General features: G+C 40.0%; 2 protein-coding genes across 4 annotated transcripts in view; both read left to right on the forward strand.

Annotated features, from left to right (window-relative positions):
- snx5 (sorting nexin 5) overlaps nucleotides 1-2,542 on the forward strand; it is a 5,263-nt gene extending 2,721 nt beyond the window's left edge. Inside the window, 7 exon segments of the mRNA XM_025060610.1 lie at nucleotides 1-62; nucleotides 150-225; nucleotides 366-405; nucleotides 503-589; nucleotides 675-834; nucleotides 946-1,031; nucleotides 1,290-2,542. The exon segment at nucleotides 1-62 is cut by the window's left edge and continues 28 nt beyond it. Coding sequence (XP_024916378.1) covers nucleotides 1-62; nucleotides 150-225; nucleotides 366-405; nucleotides 503-589; nucleotides 675-834; nucleotides 946-1,031; nucleotides 1,290-1,340 — 562 coding nt within the window. The 3' untranslated portion in view covers nucleotides 1,341-2,542.
- Nucleotides 2,543-6,741: 4,199 nt separating this feature from the next.
- Nucleotides 6,742-19,670, forward strand: rrbp1a (ribosome binding protein 1a). 3 transcript variants are annotated; one of them, XM_008322240.2, is made up of 27 exons: nucleotides 6,742-6,987; nucleotides 8,888-10,382; nucleotides 11,583-11,737; nucleotides 11,915-12,037; nucleotides 12,603-12,755; nucleotides 12,938-13,056; nucleotides 13,348-13,501; nucleotides 14,142-14,280; nucleotides 14,372-14,553; nucleotides 14,654-14,688; nucleotides 14,788-14,863; nucleotides 14,964-15,001; nucleotides 15,092-15,173; nucleotides 15,257-15,297; nucleotides 15,384-15,462; nucleotides 15,547-15,639; nucleotides 15,728-15,799; nucleotides 15,879-15,968; nucleotides 16,048-16,140; nucleotides 16,243-16,293; nucleotides 16,387-16,467; nucleotides 16,579-16,662; nucleotides 17,273-17,350; nucleotides 17,940-18,023; nucleotides 18,119-18,217; nucleotides 18,903-19,046; nucleotides 19,157-19,670. In XM_008322240.2, exons 2-27 carry the CDS (start codon nucleotides 8,906-8,908, stop codon nucleotides 19,193-19,195), a joined length of 3,861 nt encoding a protein of 1,286 aa, XP_008320462.1. In that variant the 5' UTR covers nucleotides 6,742-6,987; nucleotides 8,888-8,905; the 3' UTR covers nucleotides 19,196-19,670. The 3 variants fall into 3 exon arrangements, with proteins under 3 accessions (XP_008320462.1, XP_008320463.1, XP_016892916.1); XM_008322241.2 differs by having other exon boundaries at nucleotides 15,550-15,639; XM_017037427.1 differs by lacking the exon at nucleotides 17,273-17,350.
- Nucleotides 19,671-20,422: the final 752 nt, after the last annotated feature.

Below are 20,422 nucleotides of genomic sequence, written 5' to 3' on the forward strand. Positions count from 1 at the left end.
CTACTACAGCAAGATAAAAGATTCCACCGCCAAAGCCGAGAAAATGACACGCTCTCACAAAAGTATTCATTGTTTTATGTTTTATTTTAATATATATATAATAATGGTGTTAATCCAATTATTTTAATTGGATCTTCCGGTTATTTCAGATATTGCAGATGACTACATTCACATCTCCGCCACTTTGAACAGTCTCTCAGCTGAAGATACTACAGCAAGCAAGACGTGAGTGTAATGTACAGTATAATCTTCAAAATGCTGGGTTGGGATGATAATTGCATATTATACTGCATGTGTCTACATATTTCTAACGGAACTTTTTGTAAGTTTTTTTTGTCATATGTCTTTACATTGTGTCCTTTCAGACACTTGGAGAAATTGTCAGACTTATTTGAAAAACTCAGAGTAAGTTGTATCACATTTCTATAAAAAACAAAACAAGTTTTGTGTGCTCTGTTGCTGTTCTGTAACCACAGCTACACTGTATTTCTTCTGAGTGCAGAAGGTCGAAGGAAGAGTTGCATCTGACCAAGAGTTAAAACTAACCGAGCTGCTGCGATACTACATGAGAGACATCCAGGCTGCTAAGGTCAGAATTGTTCAATTCACTTTAAGGCTGTGATTGCTCCGTTATTAATTTTCTTTTGTTCATCTGTCTTAATTACGTCTGTCAGGACCTTTTATACAGACGAGCCCGGGCCTTGGCTGACTATGAGAGCTCCAACAAGGCCTTAGATAAGGCTCGACTGAAAAGCAAGGATGTGGCCCAGGCGGAGGAGCACCAGCAACAATGTCTGCAGAAATTTGACAGGCTCTCAGAGTCTGGAAAGAAAGGTGTGTAAATTAATGCCTGATATGTTTAGACACAATCTAAAATTGTTTGTCCAATGACATGCATTACATGAATATCATTGTCTCACTGATTTTTTTTGATTTTTTTTTTAGAGCTTACTGGTTTTAAGGGTAGACGTGTTGTGGCCTTCAGGAAGAATCTGATAGAGATGGCTGAGCTTGAAATAAAACATGCCAAGGTGAAAGGCTGGGTACAGCTGCCTGCAGCATGACAAAGACCATACATGTTCAATTCAAGGCATGTGGGACTAATCTGGCCCGTCATGTCATAGATAGACACACACAGAAAGACAGAGAATTAAAAGGACAAATTGTTTTTTGTCAAAATTAATAAAATAATACATTAATACACTAATAAATGTAACATTCTATTATCATGAATACTAAACAATTAATGCAAAGGTTTTAATAAGACATTACTGTCATTCCTTTCACAGAACAATGTGACTCTACTGCAGGGATGCATTGAGATGCTCAAGAGCAACTGACACTTTTTTACCACAACCGCTTCTGTCTTCACGAGTTACCAGTCAGTCATAACGTCAAGTACCATGGCATCCAGAGTTCTTCTGCTTGGACCAGTATGCTCCCACCCTGGAGTCTGATGCCCCTTTTAAAACCTTGCACAAGACCAAGCGTCTTGTGGCGAGATTGTCTTCATGTTTACAGAGTCCCTGTCCTCTGATCTGTGGTCCACCCTGGTCGATTATCTATGGAAGTCAAAAGACAGAAATGTCCTCATACAGCCACATACATGTCTTTCATGTTTGTCTTTCCTTTTTGATATTTTTCTTTATTTCCTTTTTTCTTTACATTTATGAACATAGTATAAACCTTGCCTTTTTTATCTTAATTATGTCGCTTTTATTTTATTTCTTAATCTTGCCCATTGCTTAAAATGTAACACTTTATGCCATGGAAATCACATTTGTAATTTGATTTGTTGGCATGATCTATGAGCCTTTTTTGTTTGGTAATTTAAAAAGCATAATGTGGCAGAGATAATTCTTGTAAAAGTTGTTTTGAGTCCTTCATCCTCTTCATTCCTCAGCAGTGATTTTTCTTTAGTGCAGCTAAAACACCCAATTTAGACGAGACACATCATCACATGTACAAAAATAGCTGCACTTGACCTTTGGTACATACGGTCGATTCGTTTGTAAGAAAAGGCTTCAGATTGACAGTTTATCAAAGAGAAATATTAGTTTATTAAAAGTATATGAATGAGAGGGTTTCAGCAAAAGACTGTGTAAAGAAAAAAGGAATCACTGTTTAAGAATGATGTCTTTCATCTTTGCACATTTGCACAGTGCACACACAAACACAATACATTTGTACTGTGATTGAATTAGATCCTCAGCAGAATCCTAATTTTTGCCTACTTTTTGCTTTTCTTTCATTCCCCTCTAAATCGTTACTGTTATTTTCTCAGACTTGATAAGTGTATACCAGCTCTTCTAAGCACATGGTTTATCTCAAACCTTGAGAAAATGATGCACTAAATAATGAAAAATCTTAACAATTATGACCAGACTGAGTGAAGTGTTGAGCACATTATAGTTTTCTATGAAATTGAATGTATTTCTAAATGGGATTCCAACTGCGAGATCTTCAACACACTCTTTTCTCGCCTAATGGCATTTTATATAGAAAGAAAAATGCATTCAATAAATATTTTTCTCAAGTTTGACCTTTGTTAAGTAATTTGTCAGAAGACAGTTTCAAATTTCTTCAAAACCCCGAACATCCCCATACCACCTCCTCTGTACTGTTTATTCACTGTGGTGTCTTTCTAACACTAGGTGGCAGTCTGCAACTATCCAGATGTCCTCTGTGTGTGGGCCTGTGAATTTAAACAGCTGTATGCATGTTTGTGTTTAATCCATTGGCCACAGTACATCCTGGAATGGGACAGTGTGATGTATTAGTCAAGCTTTAAGGAAATGCCAGAGCGCTCATGGGAACGAGCAGCACCAAAATGCACATTTCACGTCTTCACCAGCAGAACTAAACACATGGCTAAACAAATAATCTTGAGTGAAAAACGGCTGCATCTTTTTGCTTTAGCAGGTCAACTGTTTTAACACTATTCTCTTAGCAATGATCTGTGTATTAAGCAAAATGTAACAGAATGTAAATAATTCCACATGAAGCCTATTTTGCATACATATTTTATGTATTTTTTTAGCTTCAAACTAATTTTTAGCTTTTTAAAAAAAATCAGTGAGAAAATCCTATATGAAAACACAGTGTTGAAAGAGAATACATATTTACAATTGCTTTTGGTGGTATAATTCTTTATATTGCTATATTTTACATTACTTTGCTATGTATGTGTATGTTGTTTCATATATGGTATATAAATGTATATATACTGTATGTATATACCTGATCTTTAGCTTGTTTTAATGATCCATCTGTCTCTACTCACAGATACAGTCTCCTGTTTTGTACTTTAACTAACAGTAGGGACAAAAAATTTCTGTAATACACCCTTCATTGAGGTCATACTGTATACATTGGGTTAGGAATTGGGTTAGGAATTGGGTTAGGGTTAGAACATGTCATGCTGACTGAGCCTGTGCGTGCACCTGCCTGGTGTCAAACAGCTCCTATCAGCGTTCAGCTCAAAAGTCACGATAAGTGCAGACAGGAACCTTGAGGAGTGACTCGGGGGCATGAAGCATGAAGTACAGACGTGTAGTGAAGTGTGAAGGGAGCTGCTGTAGAGAATGCACCTGCACATCTCCCAGTGACACCGCACTAAGAAGTTCTACCTTATCGGAACAGAAGAAGACAACACTTCCTGCTTCTTATAAGAATTCATTTGGACGATGCTGCAGAGTTTGAAATGATTCATCTGCTAAAATTTGTGTTTTTCCCTTTTTTCTGGGGGACAATTACACATACCGTACATATATGGACATATTCAGATCAGACATATACAGAACTGTAATATTTTTAAGAACAGACCTGAATACTAACAACTGATCTTCTTTTTGCTTAGACAATGTCACCTTGACATTTTGGACCACAAATCTGATTTATCCATCATTTTTGGTTGAAGTGCTTTGTTGTGTCAAAACCCCAAAGCGTACTCCCTTGGCTTTGAGGTCTGAAGTCTATGTGCCACTTAGAAAAAACATATCACAAAAACCTTTTTATTCTAATAAGAATTTTATGTCTACCAGCTGAAAATACTGATGAATAACTCGCTTGCTCATGTCACCATTAATAATAATAATTTTTAAATACATTTTTTTATTCATGAAAATGTTCAAGTTCTATGCCATTACTTCGACAAATGATTTCTTTCTGTCATCAGTCCATCTCTGAAAAGCTCGAAAGACCAAAGGCTTTGTAAGTTTCACGCTTCGGTCAAACCTTTACTGGGTTGGTGTGACCTGCCCCGCTCACTTATTTGTTTTATTGCTCACAAAACAAATATTGAATCTCATCTTAAATTCAAAGTGCTTCATGCCCTAAGACCAGCAACTATCTTATCACCCAGAATTACTGAAAAGGAAATATTTAAATTATTTCACAGCTGGCTCGTTCTTGAGCCTGTTGCCATCATGACTATTAGACGATGCAAACATTAAAGCAAATGCATGTATGGTTAGCAAACATGACCAATGCTGAACTTTCAGCAGCTGGGGAGTATGCACAGTCAGCAGTAGAAAGGGGAGGAGACTTGCACTGACACGTCAGTTAAACTGCAGCAATACAAAAATAAAGCCAAAGTCGAAGATTCAGTTTCAATAAATGTTTTAAAAATCCCCACCTGGTCTGTCATGAAAAAAATGAGAAAAATAGCTCTTATGTCCTAAAGTACATCAGTGACTGGCAGGTGTGCTGGGTAACTGGTATTTATTGTGGTAGTTTTAGTTTAAAGTTAAAAGCAGTATTGCCGCTAATGGTGGTTCAAGAGCTTTTTTTAGCCACACCCTTTGACATTTACCTTAATATTTTCAGGTAACTTACATACAACGTTTGTTATTTCTGTAACAATCTGAACAGCTTTAACAAATCTTATGTAGTATTTCCCATAGAAAATGCTATGAGAATGCAACCAAATGCATTTGTTGCCTTATGCGAGACACTAGAATCTTCTGCCTGTATTGCTGACCTTTAATTTTATTGCCACATTTCTGTTCTTTCCTCCGTTGGTAAACATCTCTTCCTACAAATGTTCAACAGAAAAAACACCACATCTAGTCTCATCTAGTGAATATAACTTTTTTTTTTACTTGTTCCATGCTGTAGAAATTGTGTTGATTTCACCTTTTATTTTAATAGATCATCATCTGATACGCATCCATTTGTTGTGCAATCCTGTTTGTCCCATGATTTTATACTCACTAAATATATTTACGTATGAGGCAAAAAGAAGTTAGGGTTGGGCCTTAGAAGAGCTTGTTCCTGTGGCCTGATCTTCGAAGAACATCAATCCCACAGTGGCAATTATCAGTGTATTAATTAAATTCCAGTTCCATAAAGCTAGCCAAATGTGTGGGCGTAGACAGAGAAACTTTTCCACAACCATATCAAGTAGCTTTAACTTTGGTCAGATATCTGACACATTGGGCCAAAACTGATTAGATGCCTCACTGGGTAAATACAGTATTATTGCCCCACATACTCTGCTTGTAATTCTCCTGTGATAGTTCTTGTGCATGAAGAATACAGGTGGGTGTGGCAAAAAGGACAGTCAAAAACGTATGCTAACAATGTTATGCTGCAACTTGACCTTTTAGGTGTGGCTAATGGCAAAGCATTCTAAAAGGCCTGTGGCATGTCGTTTGTTAAGTTTTTTATTTGGATGTGAAATGATCCCAGTTCTCTGCTCTGTTTAGGAAACAAACAAACAAACAAACAGTAAAATGGAAAGGTCCACATCAATAAACGACTAAGTCATGTATTCCAGTTGCATAGTTTCTTCAGCGTCACTAGTAGGCTTTGTCTCTGACATTTTATCTTTTTTATCTTGAAATTAATTTTAAGTTATTTTCCTTTTTAAGTTATTTATTCTTTAAATAAAGCTGCCTTATAGAGTTAAAAAGAAGCAAGGACTCGGAAGGCCTAGAAAAATATTTACTGACTCTTGAAAACATGTATAAGGGCATTTCATTTTTTTAGACTTATGTACAAACCAGGCTACATTTGAAACCTGATCATCCTGTCATTCCCCAGGGATTCAATAGGGGTTACATGTGCCTTTTTACAATTCTAATACACAGACTGTGTTCACAAAGCTTCACATTACTTGTTAAAACAGGCAGTTGTGAAAAAGATGTACTTATTCTATACTATCAAGTACATGTGCACACAGAAATATTGGTGCATTATAATAAAATTTAGAAAATAGAAATATGAAGCCAAAGATAAATAATATAAACAAAGTAAAGGCAAAATGTATACGGTATGTGGGCAGGAGATTGACATTATAAGTCTGACATGGCTAATATTAATAATAATCTAAAGTTTTATAATTACTCCTGTATGGTTATTTAGTCCCATAACATAGCCCTAGTGATAAACAATAATGCATTTTTAAATCAGAGCTCACAAAATTATATTACAGAACCAGAATTGGCCCCCAAACAGGGCTATAAGAAATTATATTGTCAATATGGTGCCTAGTACCTCTTGAATTACTTAGTGAAAATGTATCTTCATTATTTTTAAAATGTTTTGCAAACATTTTGTCTCACCTATGGGCGTTTAATCGATTCATTTATTGATAAATAATGTATCATTCTTTTACATAGAAAAGTGTTATAGTAAAAACTCTTGGACACTAAAGGGGTTTTTCCCTTGCGTAAAAGACTACACCTACCAGCATTCCCACTTCCGGCTTAAGTTGCATTCAGCCAATCAGCAGCCTTGTCGATCCTCGGTAGCTATCTGGGGCACGGGGCCAGCACGTCTGGCCAGCTCGAAGTGCCACGACTTCACAGCAGACCACGGATTCTCCAGCGGAGTGAGGGGGAGGGAGACCAGTGGAAAAAAGGCAACTTTAGCTGCATAGCTGGACAAAATTTGTGCAGGAGTCACTTCAGCTACAACGCAGAGCTTTTCAGCCCTCCATCCGTTCCCGTTGAAACCAGCAGACGCAGCTACATCACCGGCGAGGTAAAGAATGGGGAATGTTGGATTTTTTTATTCATTGACTCTGCCTTTGCTAGCCTGGAAAAGCTAACTTCTGCTAACTACTACTTTATAAAACGACAATCGGATAAAGTTGTGTGAAAAATCTCGCAGGTGTTTTTTCGCAGCTGGCTACGTACTTTACAGCTTTGTTGTCACAGTTAAAGTGCGTTTATTGTTACGTAAGAAGATACTTTAAACCTTGATTTGCAGGTCGTTAGCCAAACTCATTGATTCACTGTTTGAGCTACGAAGCTTCTTTGCGAGATATTTAAAGTGTTTTATTCCGTTTAAATTCAGAAAAAAATCGATAAATGTATGCGAGTATAACGGTGTACGGCTTCACAGATGTCTCATCAATCCTCACGGCCTGTCCGAGACCAGCTCTGTGGACAGTAAATGTTGTATTTTATTACACTGAATTAACATTTAAAGTTCTGCTTTGCATTCAACATTAAAATAGGAAGGTGTGGTTTGAAGTAAAATTGTTGACATGTATTTTATATCTAATATAATTAACAACGTTTCTCTAGTTGAAAATAAAAAAAGCACTTTGATGTAAACGCAAAGGAATGACAAAGTTATCGTCTTTTTCCCCCCCAGAAATTTCTATTTTAATGCATACTGTGTGGGTGTGCATTACTACTGCATGAAAGCCAGATTATCATAAACTCAGGGGAGATATGGTTGAGCAGCGATACAAAGATAGGTTCTGTCTAGTAGTCCTCCCACTAGTGGACCTTAAACATGTTTCTTTTACTACAAGTAGTGTTTTTTAAGTTTTGTTTTTTACTCTCTTCTAAAAGTCTGAGCGGAGATGCACTGACGTGTGACATCCCACATCAGGGGGCGAGCAAACTCACATTTTTCCCTTTGGGCTTTCAGAGCCTGCAGTGAGCAAGGACTCTGGACTCTTGCTGTGATTGCACTGAAGTAGCTCCGCAGTTTTCCAGATCCACGTCACAATGTTGGCTCCACTCTGCATCTTCATAGAGAAAAAAATCAGCAAAAAGATCCTTTCTTTTTAACACAATGATTGTTTGAAAAGGGTTTTATAAATAGCAACCAGACAACATCTCCCCTGCAGGCTGAACATTTAGGAGGGTGCTTTTTAAAGCCTTGAGGGCATAGTTTAAAGCCTGTTTAAAGAGTGATTTATTTGCATTCTAAGTAACCATGATCAATTTTACGTGAATGTACTTTGTTAGCCTTTTCTGTATTTGTTTTGTTATTCTTCATTTTAAATGTTCGTTTTAACACAATTTTGTCAGTTTTTGCCAATTTATTCAAACTATTTGTTGTTTATGAGTAATTTTTACAATTTTATTCAATGTTTATAACCAAATAATAAAAGAAAATCAAAACATGTAATGCAACCAAAGGTATAGATCTTCAAACTTATGAGTGGACTGAAGTCAAATAATAACACATGACAGTAGTCAATCTTCACCTATCTTCAATATAAGCTATCAGATGTGTGGTATTATATTAGGTTTTTAGTTCTGGTTTCCATATTTGATAACTATCATTGGAGTCAAATATTTAACTATAAGAAAATAATGGAAAGTAGTGAAAGTGATTTATAGCTGCATGAGCACATGTTACACCACTGATAAATGCCACAATGACAAAGTGAGGGTACAGGTGTTGAACAGATGACTGATAAGATTTGCTGTTCTGCAAAGACAAAGGTTAAGGGGAATAACGGAGACTCCTAGAGGCTGTATAAAGTACAACCTACAGCAGTAAATCTGATACTTTTTTCCTAAAGCACAAGGAATATATTGTCAGAAACAAATAGACTGTGGTGCCAGTAGCTAAAACACACAAAACAAATAATGATTCCTTTTACTAGTATTGATGTTTTGTGATCTTTCATTTTTAGAGCCTTTAAAAAAGAACAATGGACATCTACGACCCCCAGACCCTAGGTGTTATGGTGTTTGGTGGATTCATGGTAATCTCGGCTGTCGGGATCGCTCTTGTCTCCACCTTTTCCATGAAGGAGACCTCTTATGAGGAGGCATTGGAGAAGCAGCGAAAAGAGTTAGGTAAGGTACAGTCTGGTCGCTCTGAGAAAAAGAAAAAGGACAAAATATCTGAGAAAAAAAACCGTGGAAAGAAGAAGGACGAAAAGCCCAATGGAAAGATCCCTGAGCCGGAAAAAAATGACGATGCTTCAGATTCTGATGTGGTCATTGAATCTGTACTTGCCCCAACTGTGACTGCTGCTGCTTCTCCTGTTCCTGCCCCTGAGGTTAAACTAGTTGCTACCCTCAAGGCAGAAGACCCTCAACCCAAGCTGGCTGCTGAAACCATCCCTGTGGAACCATCACCTGCACCATCTCCAAAAGACAAGAAAAAGAAAAAGATTACTAAGGTAGAACCAGCCTCAACTAAACCAGCAGTAGCTGTGTCTACCCCAGAAGTAGTTAAGTCATCTGCTGCCCCTACATCAATTCCAGCCCCAGTTCTTGCTTCACCAAAAGCAAAAGCGCCATCTACCGATGCTCCGGCCAAAGCAGCTCCTGCTCCGTCAAAATCTGCTCCAACAGCAGCCAAGTCTACACCTGCTCCAGCAGCCAAGTCTGCTCCTGCTCCAGCAGCAGCCAAGTCTGCTCCTGCTCCAGCAGCCAAGTCTGCTCCTGCTCCAGCAGCCAAGTCTGCTCCTGCTCCAGCAGCAGCCCAGTCTGCTCCTGCTCCAGCAGCAGCCCAGTCTGCTCCTGCTCCAGCAGCCAAGTCTGCTCCTGCTCCAGCAGCAGCCAAGTCTGCTCCTGCTCCAGCAGCAGCCCAGTCTGCTCCTGCTCCAGCAGCAGCCCAGTCTGCTCCTGCTCCAGCAGCCAAGTCTGCTCCTGCTCCAGCAGCAGCCCAGTCTGCTCCTGCTCCAGCAGCAGCCAAGTCTGCTCCAGCTAAATCTGCTCCAGCTCCAGCCAAGGCTGCCCCAGTGCAAGCAAAGACTGCTCCAGCGCAAGCGAAGGCTGCTCCGGTTCCAGCGCCAGCTAAGTCTGCTTCAGCCCCAGCTAAGTCAGCCCAAGCACCTGCAAAGGCGACAGCTGCGCCAGCCAAATCTGCCCCTGCCAAGTCTGCTCCTGTTGCTCCTACTGCAGCAGGCAAGTCTGTCTCTGTCCCAGCCAAATCTGCAGCTACATCTGGAAAGGCTGCAGCTGCCTCAGGAGCCCCAAAACAACAACAGCAGCAACAACAACAGCAGCAGCAGCCCAAATCTGCACAGACTCCAGCCAAGACAGCCCCGGTTCTGGAGGTCATCACTAAAGATGTCCCAGTGATGGCAGTGCCTCCAGTGGGATTGCAGCAAGCTCCTGCTCCAGCAAAAGTCCAAGAGCCTAAAAAAAAGTCCTCAAAGAAGAAGAGTGAGCCTGGTAAGAAGTTTAAATGTCTCATAACAATAAAGCACATAATTAGTGACTTTTAAATAGAATATTTAGCATTTCACACTGTATAAGGAATATTTAATACTAAGACCAATTGCCTCATTCTTCATACTCTGATCTAACAAGACCCTCTAGGATGCAGTTCAACGCCCTTTCAGGTAGAATCTGAAGAAGAAAAAACTTTAAAAATCACGTTAGTTGTCTTCATTGGCTACTTGAACTGTGTGGTGGTTCGTTCATCTGCAGCAACACTGCCCTCTGTCTGTATCCCCTCTTCTGTCAGTAATCCTTAGAACTGCCTTCAGTTGTAAAGAAACCAACTGCAGGTGGCAGTAATGCAACCTCAAAGAAAAGAGCAACATGGAGATGGGGTGGGAGTCTGTTAACAGGAGTAGAGTGATTAAGTTAAAGAACGTTGGTATAAAACGACTTACATTTTTTTAATTTGTGTTTTTTACATTGAAAATAGAATTCAATAAAAAAAATTCAGGCGCCATTGTGGGAACTGTGCGTCGTCATGGATAAGTGGACCCACAGCAGTATCATTGTTTATACCACCCCCTGCTGGGGAGGTCCATGAACTACATGCTTTTTTTTTACAAGCTTACTCCCCAACAAAAACCTCTTTAGTGTGTCGAAGATATGATATATATGTTTGAAAAAAATGTTTACTCTCCAGTGAAGTGGTGGAAGTGGCTAAGAGACAGGAACTACATTAGCCATAACAATGTTGATTAGAGTGTGAGGCAGACTGATGGCATGTCTGTATTTCTCAGCTGCGTACACATACTCTCCATGTTTGCCACTACTATTCTTGTCATTCCTGATTAAATTTCCAGCGTAATGTTGTGCCAATGACTGTAGTGGATAAAGTCCTGCTCTCTGCTTTGGAGGGCGTAGAGCAAGCCATCTTGTCCAAACATTGCTGCCCTGTTTTGTTAGCTGACAAAAGATCTCAGTGCCCTTACAATTGGCAGAGAGAGAAGGGGATGGAGTTCACCCATGCCTGAGGCTTGGCTCTGCCTGGTGCCACAGTGCCCCATCATCTTACCATTCTGGGTTTCTGCTGAAGGTTTTAGACTCTGCAGGGCCTGTAATCCATAAAAGTAGACCTAAATTATACAATTTAAATTTAACAGTCACAGATGTTTTAGATTAACATGAAAACTAATAAGGTTTGTGTTTCAGCGACAGCAGTGGATTCTACAGAAGCGCCCCTGTATCTGCCCTACAAGACTCTGGTGTCCACCGTCAGAAGCATGGTGTTCAGTGAGGGAGAAGCTCAACGTCTTATTGAGATACTGTCTGAGAAAGCTGGCATCATCCAGGACACCTGGCACATGGTACGGTGGTAAAGTGGTCTCAGAGAAGTGAAAAATTATACAGTAAATAATTAGTTTCAAAGCAAATGTTCCCATACTCTGATATCTTTATTCTGTTTTTATTGTAGTTTAGATAGAACTTCATTAATCCCTCAGGAGGTAGCTTTGGGAAATTAACACTTGTACACACGTTCATAGGCCACTCAGAAGGGTGACCCAGTGGCTGTCCTCAAGAAGCAGTTAGAAGAGAAGGAGAAAAAACTGGCCACAGAACAGGAAGACGCCTCTGCAGCAAAGGCACGCCTGAGGGAGCTCACCAAGGTTAGTTGTTGTAGGTGCTGCCCAATTCCTGTCACCCGGTCCATGTCCTTGCAAGAACCCTCTTCCAGAGAAGCTGATTTGACAACAATAAACAAACTTGAAATTAAAATATAATATTAGTTATAGAAAAAACACAGTTTGAATCCAAATAAAACTTGCCGTTGTGTTGCTATTCTGGGTAGCTAATGCATTGAGTCCATTTGAACTACATTGCTCTCAAATCGCTGCTCGATATGCTACATGCCTTGTGTAATATTTATGTCGGCCTGCAGATGGCAGCAAATGAAAGCACAGTCTTTCCCAGGGTAGCACGATTGTAAACAGCATTGTTAGAAGTAGAGTTCCTCCCGTGTTTTCAGAAACATTTTTGAATACTGACTATACTGAACTTTAGTTCTATATCTTTTTGTCAATTTCCAAACTTAACTATGTCCTAACATTTATGTGTGTTATGCCTAAAACTAGTATTGCAATGGAAAAGTTAGATTTTCTTATTAAAATTAGCGTAAAAACTTTAGTCAGATATATATTCTTGAGACTGGATTTGCTAATTTCTGTTCATCAGGAGCTCTCATCTGAGAAGTCAAAGGTGACCAGTGTGGAGACCAGGCTGAGCTCACAGCTGAGTAAGAGGGAGCAAGAAATGATGGCACTGCAAGCTCGAATGCAGGCCAGTTATCAGGACCATGTGGCTCAGACACAGAGGCTCAATGCAAAGGTTACTTTTTTTTTTGCTTTTAGATAATTAGAATTCCATATGTAGTTTGTTATTGCGTAGAACTTAAAGACACATTCATATAATTTCACTATTGTATAGTCAATTTATCATATAATTTCAAAAACATGATTTGAAAATTGTTTCAATTATTTTAAATAAAATTGACCAATTTCTCTTCTCAGATCCTCAGCCTGCAGGATCAGCTGGAGAAGGGCCCCACTGCCCAACTGGCCCGTCTGCAGCAGGAGAACTCCATCCTCCGTGATGCCCTCAACCAGGCCACAAGTCTGGCTGAGAGCAAGTGAGTCTGTCCCCTAAACAGAGATCTGAAATAAAACCATCTTTATGGATCCTTATGATCCTTAACAGTTGAAACCTCAATGCCTTAGCAAATGTTTTAGAATTGTTCAATTTAAAGCAACCAGTCTCTTACATTTAGTTCTGAGTTATATGCCTGTGGCTCTTCTGTGTAATCAGAAAAATAGGTAAAAGTGAAAATACAGTTTCTGAATCATTAACTTGTGGAGTACCAGAATGCTAACCAACATGTTTGGCAAACATTTCCTTATTGTTGTCTCTCTTTTGCCCTCAGACAAAATACAGAGCTGGCCAAGCTGCGACAAGAATGTGCCAAGCTGACAAAGGAGGTTGAGGAGAAGACAGAAAGTCTCCACGCAGATGAGCATGTTAGGAAAGGGCTGGAGACCAAGCTCTCTGCTGCTGAGAAGCAGCTCTCCCTGCTGCAGGTTGGTCCATCCTGTGGGAAGGCAAACCTGTTCTGTTATTATTGATTTCCCTTATGGGGAAAAAGGCCAGATTTATTCTTTAAACACTTAATGTTTTAAGGACAAAACTCGCCAAACTAAAAACAACAAACACAAACCCATATCTTAAAGGGCCACAGGATGAGAGCAGTGAGAGATGGACTCTCACTGCTCTCATCCTGTGGCCCTTTAATTCTATGGGAAGTTTAATGGCCTTGTAATCACAGAGCTGGAGGCTGGGCTGGAATGCAGCCATACGATAATGAGGCTGCAGGGAAAAAAGCTTCACAGTAGCTGCTGGAATATATGCGTGTCCGAGCATCTCACTTCACCTGCCTCTGCCGACACAGGCTGTAAAATATGCCGAAGTCCACCACCATCTTCAACAGCACTTGGCTTGAAATGACACCCACTACATTCCTGCCTTAAATTATCTGTCCAGACGTATAGTTACAATTTACATGGTCTCCTACAGATGAATGGCTGTCCTGTGGTGTAGCTGATGATGTGTCTCAAATTCTAAGAGAACTTCTGAAGTGTTATGGAATAAATGTCCCTTGTCCCCCTGACAGATTTTTAATTTGTAACCTTTAATGCCCTTTGCTGTTTGCTGCACATACAGGCCGGTCATGCTGAGAGTGAGCAGACTCTTCAGAAGAGATTGGAGGAGGTGAGTGAAGAGCTGAGAACAACACAAAGAAGAACCAGCGGCCTGCAGGCCACTCTGGACAAGGCCCAACAAGACAACAGCTCACTGTCAGGTCAGACACATGGAGTAAACGTGGGTTTCAAACTGAAGTCAATGGTCCACTCAGTCAATGATTCAGTGACAGCTGTGTTTTGTCCCTGCAGAATTTCAAGTGCATGCCGAAAAGCTGGAAGCCGACATCAGGGAGCGCTCTGCTCAGGTAGATGCCCTTACTGCCCAGCTGGCAGAGGCACAGGCAGAGAAAAGTCAGCTCACCCAGCAGGTGACCTCCATCAACACACTGCTGGAGGCTAGTCAAAACAAAAAAGTGGAAGAGGACAATCAGGTAGGACACATTCTTTCAGCTTGAAATTGCACTGATGGTCTAACAGCTGACCCCTGCTAGTAAAGCCCTCATAACATTTTTGTCACGTCTTGTGCCTTAGGTAAATGCTGCAGAACTGGAACAGCTTAAACTCAGGTAAAGGTTTTAATTGTCCTCTAACCAGAATCCATGTCCTCTAATTAGATCCATAAATGTCTCATTGATTGAATACGAAACGTCTTCCTCTTCCTGCAGGCTCCAGGAGAGGGACGGCCAGTTGCAAACGCTTCAAGAGGAACTGAAGCAAGTGCAAATAAAGCAGGAATCTGCAGTAAGTGTCGTCCATTGCCCCATAGTATTTCTTCTCTGATTGCTTAACAACAGATTTGTGTTAAAAAGATGTAAACAAATATATATATTTATTTTACCAGGAGAACACTATAGTTGAGCTGGAGCAAAGGAACAAGAGGTATGGTTCAGTCTACTGTCTGATTTTCATTTAAACCGTTTTTCACCTCAGTTGACAAATAAATGATAAAAACTGTTGTGTCATTTCAAGGGAGGATGCCAGTCTTATCACATCACTTCAAGAGGAACTTCAAAACCTTAAAGAAGAGATGGTACAAGTTAAGAACACCGCAGTAAGTTTGTGGTTCTTGTGCATGTTCCTAGTAGAACACAAACGTATCTTTGGGGAGTCATCTCTATGTCCTGTCTTTTTTAGCAACCAGATGCCTCTGAAAAGCTTGCTCAGCTACAAACCAGGTAAATAAGTGTCAAGTTATACATCTGAACGTTCTCCACATTTGTTTGGGTCTAATGGTTTCTAATATTTATAATTCCATAATCAGTTTAACTGAAAAGGACAGTTTTATCACATCCCTGCAAGAGCTGCTGACAGAAGTGAGAGAAAAGATGAGCACAGAGGCAGTAAGTGTCACACCAGCACTTCGTCCTTAGTTAAACGCTGCTCTGTGTCCACTCACACCTGTGGTTTCATCATCCATTATTAAGCAGAGCACAGTGGAACAGCTGACAACTTTCCAGAATCAAACCAAAGAAAGTCTCCAGTTGCTTTTCCCACACATTCCTGTAGAGACAGAGCAGGTGAGTAGAACTGTATTCACTGTGTGGATTTAATTCAAATTCTCCGGACTATAAATCTCACTTGGTCGTTCTTCCTTTCTTTACCCAGACCAACTGGTTACAAGTATTTACACAGAAAGCCCAGGAGGCTCTAACCTCACAAAACCAGGAGTCCAGTCCAGTAAGATATTAGTCTGAAATATTCAGAATACTTTGTGTTGAATTATTGGTCATAATGTACGTATTGTTGTTGGTTACAGGAGTTGTCTGAGAAACTGAAAGAGGCGCAGGAGAGTCGCGGGTCCCTGCAGGCCGAATGTGAACAGTACCGGACAGTTTTGGCTGAAACAGTGAGTGACTGAGACCACAGTGAGTTGTGGGAAATGTTTTGTTTTATTTTTTTAAAATCTGGTTTGGTCTTCACCACAGGAAGGAATGTTGAAACATCTACAGAAGAGTGTAGAAGAAGAAGAGCTAGTTTGGAAGTCCAAGATGGCTACCTCAGAGGAACAGCTGAGGGTGGTGAGTTTGTTTAAATCACATGATCACATGATGCATTTTAGGGTTTTTTCCACTACATGTATGCCAGATTTTTGTAGAAACTAACTGATTTTTTCAACGTAGGCTTTGGAAAAAATCACCAAGATGGAGGAAGAAAATCAAAGCGTATCACAAGTGAGAATTATTATTATTGTTGTTTACAAATCAGCTTAAATCAAATAGAGCCTTTAGATATAAAGCATTTTTTTTCTTGCTTGTTCTCTGCAGTTAAAGGAGCAGATGATGCTTCTAGAAGCTCAGCTGGAGAAGGAGGCAGACAACCATGGAGCCACAGAGGAGATGGAGCAGGTACAGTATAGGAATTTAAAAAAAAGAAAAAGAGTGACTCGAGGGTTTATGAGGGGCTCTTTGAAACATTTGTCTGACATCAGTCTTCCCTGTGTGGTGTTGTACGTTCAGCTGAAGCTGCAGCTGTCAGAGTGTCAGAGCCAGTTGGATTTGGCCCAGAAGGAATCACAGGCACAGAAGGAGGAGCTGGTTCAGGTGACTTTACTGACTGAACCTGCTCTCATGTCACTCACATGACCATTTCACCAATACCTTCTTGTCCATGTCACTATTTGATTTTCCTCTACATTAGGCCTCAAGACTTTTTCAGTTGGAAAACCAAAATTTACAAATAGTCCATCCCCCTCCTCCATTACGAAAAAATCTCTAACATAACGGGGAGACAAGCAGTGAGGCCGTACAACTTTCTTTAGTCTACACATTAACATAAGAGTAATGTTGAAATAGAAAACTTTACTATTACACGTTTGCTCTGGTTTGACTCATGTACATATAGTTGCTATGGTTATATAAGTCCATTCTTAGATTTTCACCAAAGAGCTGGGCGTTGCACCCAATAACACCCAATAAAAATGGTAAAGGACCCATTTGTTTTACTATTATTTTCCACAGGCATCAAGGAACCGTATTAGTTTGGCATTAAGGCGGCATCATACAGTATGTCCCTGTAGATAAAAGTCTCCAGTGAATGTCCAGTGAATTTAGGAAAACTCAGCTTGGTGATGTGTCAGTGTCATGTAGCACAGAAGCCGATTTATGGATGGAGGATATATAACCACTGACAAGCGACGACTTCCTGTTGCAGGTCAGGGAGCAGCTGGGCGAGATCAGAATGGGGGCTCAGCGTGAACAGAACGGCCCAACTGAGGCTCAACCCAGTCAGGTTAGGGTGCCAGCGTATTAGACGTACACCCTGTAACAACTGTCAGAAAGTACTGGACCAGGATCACGGCACTTGTTTTAAAAACGTTTTAAAGTTTTTAATTTGCTATTTTTGTTAAAATTCATATATGTAGGATTGTTTTGGTAGTCAAACTCACATCCTGACCGAAGGCTGTGTCACAGAAACTCAGAGACAGATAATGAAGTGCTGCCTTTCCAGTCCGTCCAGTTCTAGAAGACAGCATCCGTTTGTGCTAACCATTATTTGCATTGTGTGGATGTAACTTTTAACCCCACTTTCTCTCTGATATTTTTACAGCATGCTCTTCTCCGCTCCTTTAATTTTTGGCCTTTCTTTGTAGGAATTTTAACAGCAGCAGAAAACTGTGTGTTTGTCTCAAATCTCTAGTCTGAAACTGTGTGAGTGGAAGCTAACCTGGCACACAGGTCCAACAACTTTGTGTATCCGCGTGTGTGTGTGTGCGGTTGGTGGTGCAATACAGCTTCTGAACAAGAATGTTTGAATAAACACACCAATGTCCTAATCATTTGTCGAGGCTGATGTTGACGGCTTGTTTGTTGACCGTCAGGTCCAGGATGAGTTGACTCAGACAGCAGAGAAGCTGCACGGAGAGGTGACTCAGAGGCAGCAGCTGTCAGAGGAGCTCCAACAGGTAACCACAGCCATGCAGTTTTTTTTTACTTTCCTTCTGTTCACTTCAGAAGGTTTCTCATCAAGCCTACAATTACTGTCACATCAAACTTTCAGGCCCAGAAAACAATTGCAGAATTCCAGGCTCAGCTGGATCTTCTGAAAGTTTCTGCTGAGTCACCATCAGCTGAAACAGAAGACATTACTCAGCTCAAGGTGTGTGAAGACAAACTACATTGTGACTAGTGGATGGTGGCGCTTTTTTTTTTACCTTGAATTTCAATAAATAAAATCCTGTGAGAGTTCACCATCCTTCCCCTTCACTTTATCAATTCATTTTTCACTTCTTGTGAATATATTCCTTATTCATTGACATTTATCTATCCCAATTTCTTCTTTTATCCATGTGTTTTCTTTTTCATTTCTGAAGCTGGTGCTGCATTTAAAAAAAAAAAAAAAAACTCGTGTTTTTTTTGTTTTTTTTCAGATTCAAATCATTTCTAAACCCAGGGTTTATAACATCAAAACAACCGGAATAATGTAGTGTGATTCAAGCAAAAAAGCTCTGATTTGCCCCAGTTATAAAATGTGTCTAAAGAACTGAAGATCAGGGTATAAACAAGTCTAGAACGTTATTCAAAATCAAAATAGCTGACATTCACTGGAGACTGTCATCATCCTAATAGGGAAATAAAAACAATGGACTTTTTTGAGCTTCATAAAAACCTTGTTTTTCTTTGCATAGTAAAATCCAAACTTCTGAATGTTCCCATTCACTTACTATCTTTAAGATGCTGAACTCAGTTCTTATTGTAGAAGGTCTGGGGGGAACCTAAGAAATTATTATATTGTGTTTTTCTTTTACTCTGGAGTAACATTTCTGCTGCTGCTGTTGGCACAGGAGCGTTTGGAGAAGGAGAAGAAATTATCTAAAGACTTGGGCCAAGCAGCCACCAAACTCCAGCAGCTCCTCAAAGCCACACAAGAGCAACTGACCAAAGAGAGGGAGACGGTGAGAACACTACAGGAGCATCTGGACGGCAAGGTGAGAATGCATTCATCAAAAAAGAAAAAAATGCATATATACAGTATATTTGTGTAACACAGTACACATGCAGTATATATGTGTAACAATTTCTAATTTGTCTTTTCCAGGGAGATTACGTAGAACTGAAGGAAGGAACATCCGTCTGACAGAAGTATGAAGACACTACACAAATATGCCAAATATGCCTTATAATTACTATAGTTATGCATTCCAAAAAGAAAATTATTTTACTGTAGTCGATTGCATTTGTTGCAACTGTAGGAAAAATGTTTGATAATATGAGCATTGGAAGTGAGGACTGGATATGGGGGTCTAGATCCGGTCTTCCACCAAAACACATTCCACCAAACATTCTGGCTATGTCAGAAGTTATTTATCCCCCTGCCTTATTTTCCAAACATTTATCCATAGTTCAGTGTTAAAAAGGGAAACCGATTGTACGTCAAACGTGCAAGAAACCTGTGCAATGACTTTGTATGTCTTTTCTATGTGGTTGAATGATGGGAGCGTTTATGGTTCAGTTGTGCAGTACCATCAGGGCCTGCACTCTGTCACTGGTTGCCAACAACACATTGAAAATTTGGATTTGTATGAATGAATAAACTGCAGTGTCATGCTGTCTCTCTGTCTGCTGTCTTGGATTTAATCAAAGCAGAGTAAGCGGTTGCAGAATGTTATGACATAGTTTCACATCCAGTTGTATTCAAAACAGGAAACCTTTAGGTCTGTATGGTGTGCAGGTGTGTACGTGCTCATGGTGAGGGATGAGAGTTGACACACTGCGTGTGCTGACAACAGTGATCCGTTCTCATGGTGTTCAGGGAAAAGAACTACATGGCAACATCTTCACAGTTATGTCATCCTGCCAAAAATGAAATGGTGTTTTACAAAGTTGGGTGATGCAGACGGGGGTTAATGACTCACCACTGCTCATGGTACACAGAGGTGGGGGCACTGTACCTGGTCAGGTCGGACCGTGTGTACACACATATGTACAAATGAACTCCTGGTAGATGACTTTCTCAATGAAGTTTGTTGACTTAAACTGTTAGATGAAGTAAGTTGAGTTAAATCTAAAATTCTGAAGTCTGAAACTAGGAAAACTGCACAACTGGCTCTGAGGTCCCAACACTCATCCTGCAGCTCTAAAAATAGCTGTAAAACTGGAGTGTAGTGTAGTAGTAAATCACGTCATTCAGTTTACAGTTAAGGACAGAACTGTTGGTTAAGACAGTTTTCTTTGTGTAAGCCTAATTCACAAAACATGTCTCGGAGGCCTATATTATTTTTGAATTTTAACTTTAAATTAAGATTATCCTCCTAGAAGAACATATGAACATCGAAATTGAAAAATGTACATTAAATGTTTTTTC

Source organism: Cynoglossus semilaevis, chromosome 12, assembly GCF_000523025.1.
Source record: "Cynoglossus semilaevis isolate Cse_v1.0 chromosome 12, Cse_v1.0, whole genome shotgun sequence".
Lineage (NCBI taxonomy): Eukaryota > Metazoa > Chordata > Actinopteri > Pleuronectiformes > Cynoglossidae > Cynoglossus > Cynoglossus semilaevis.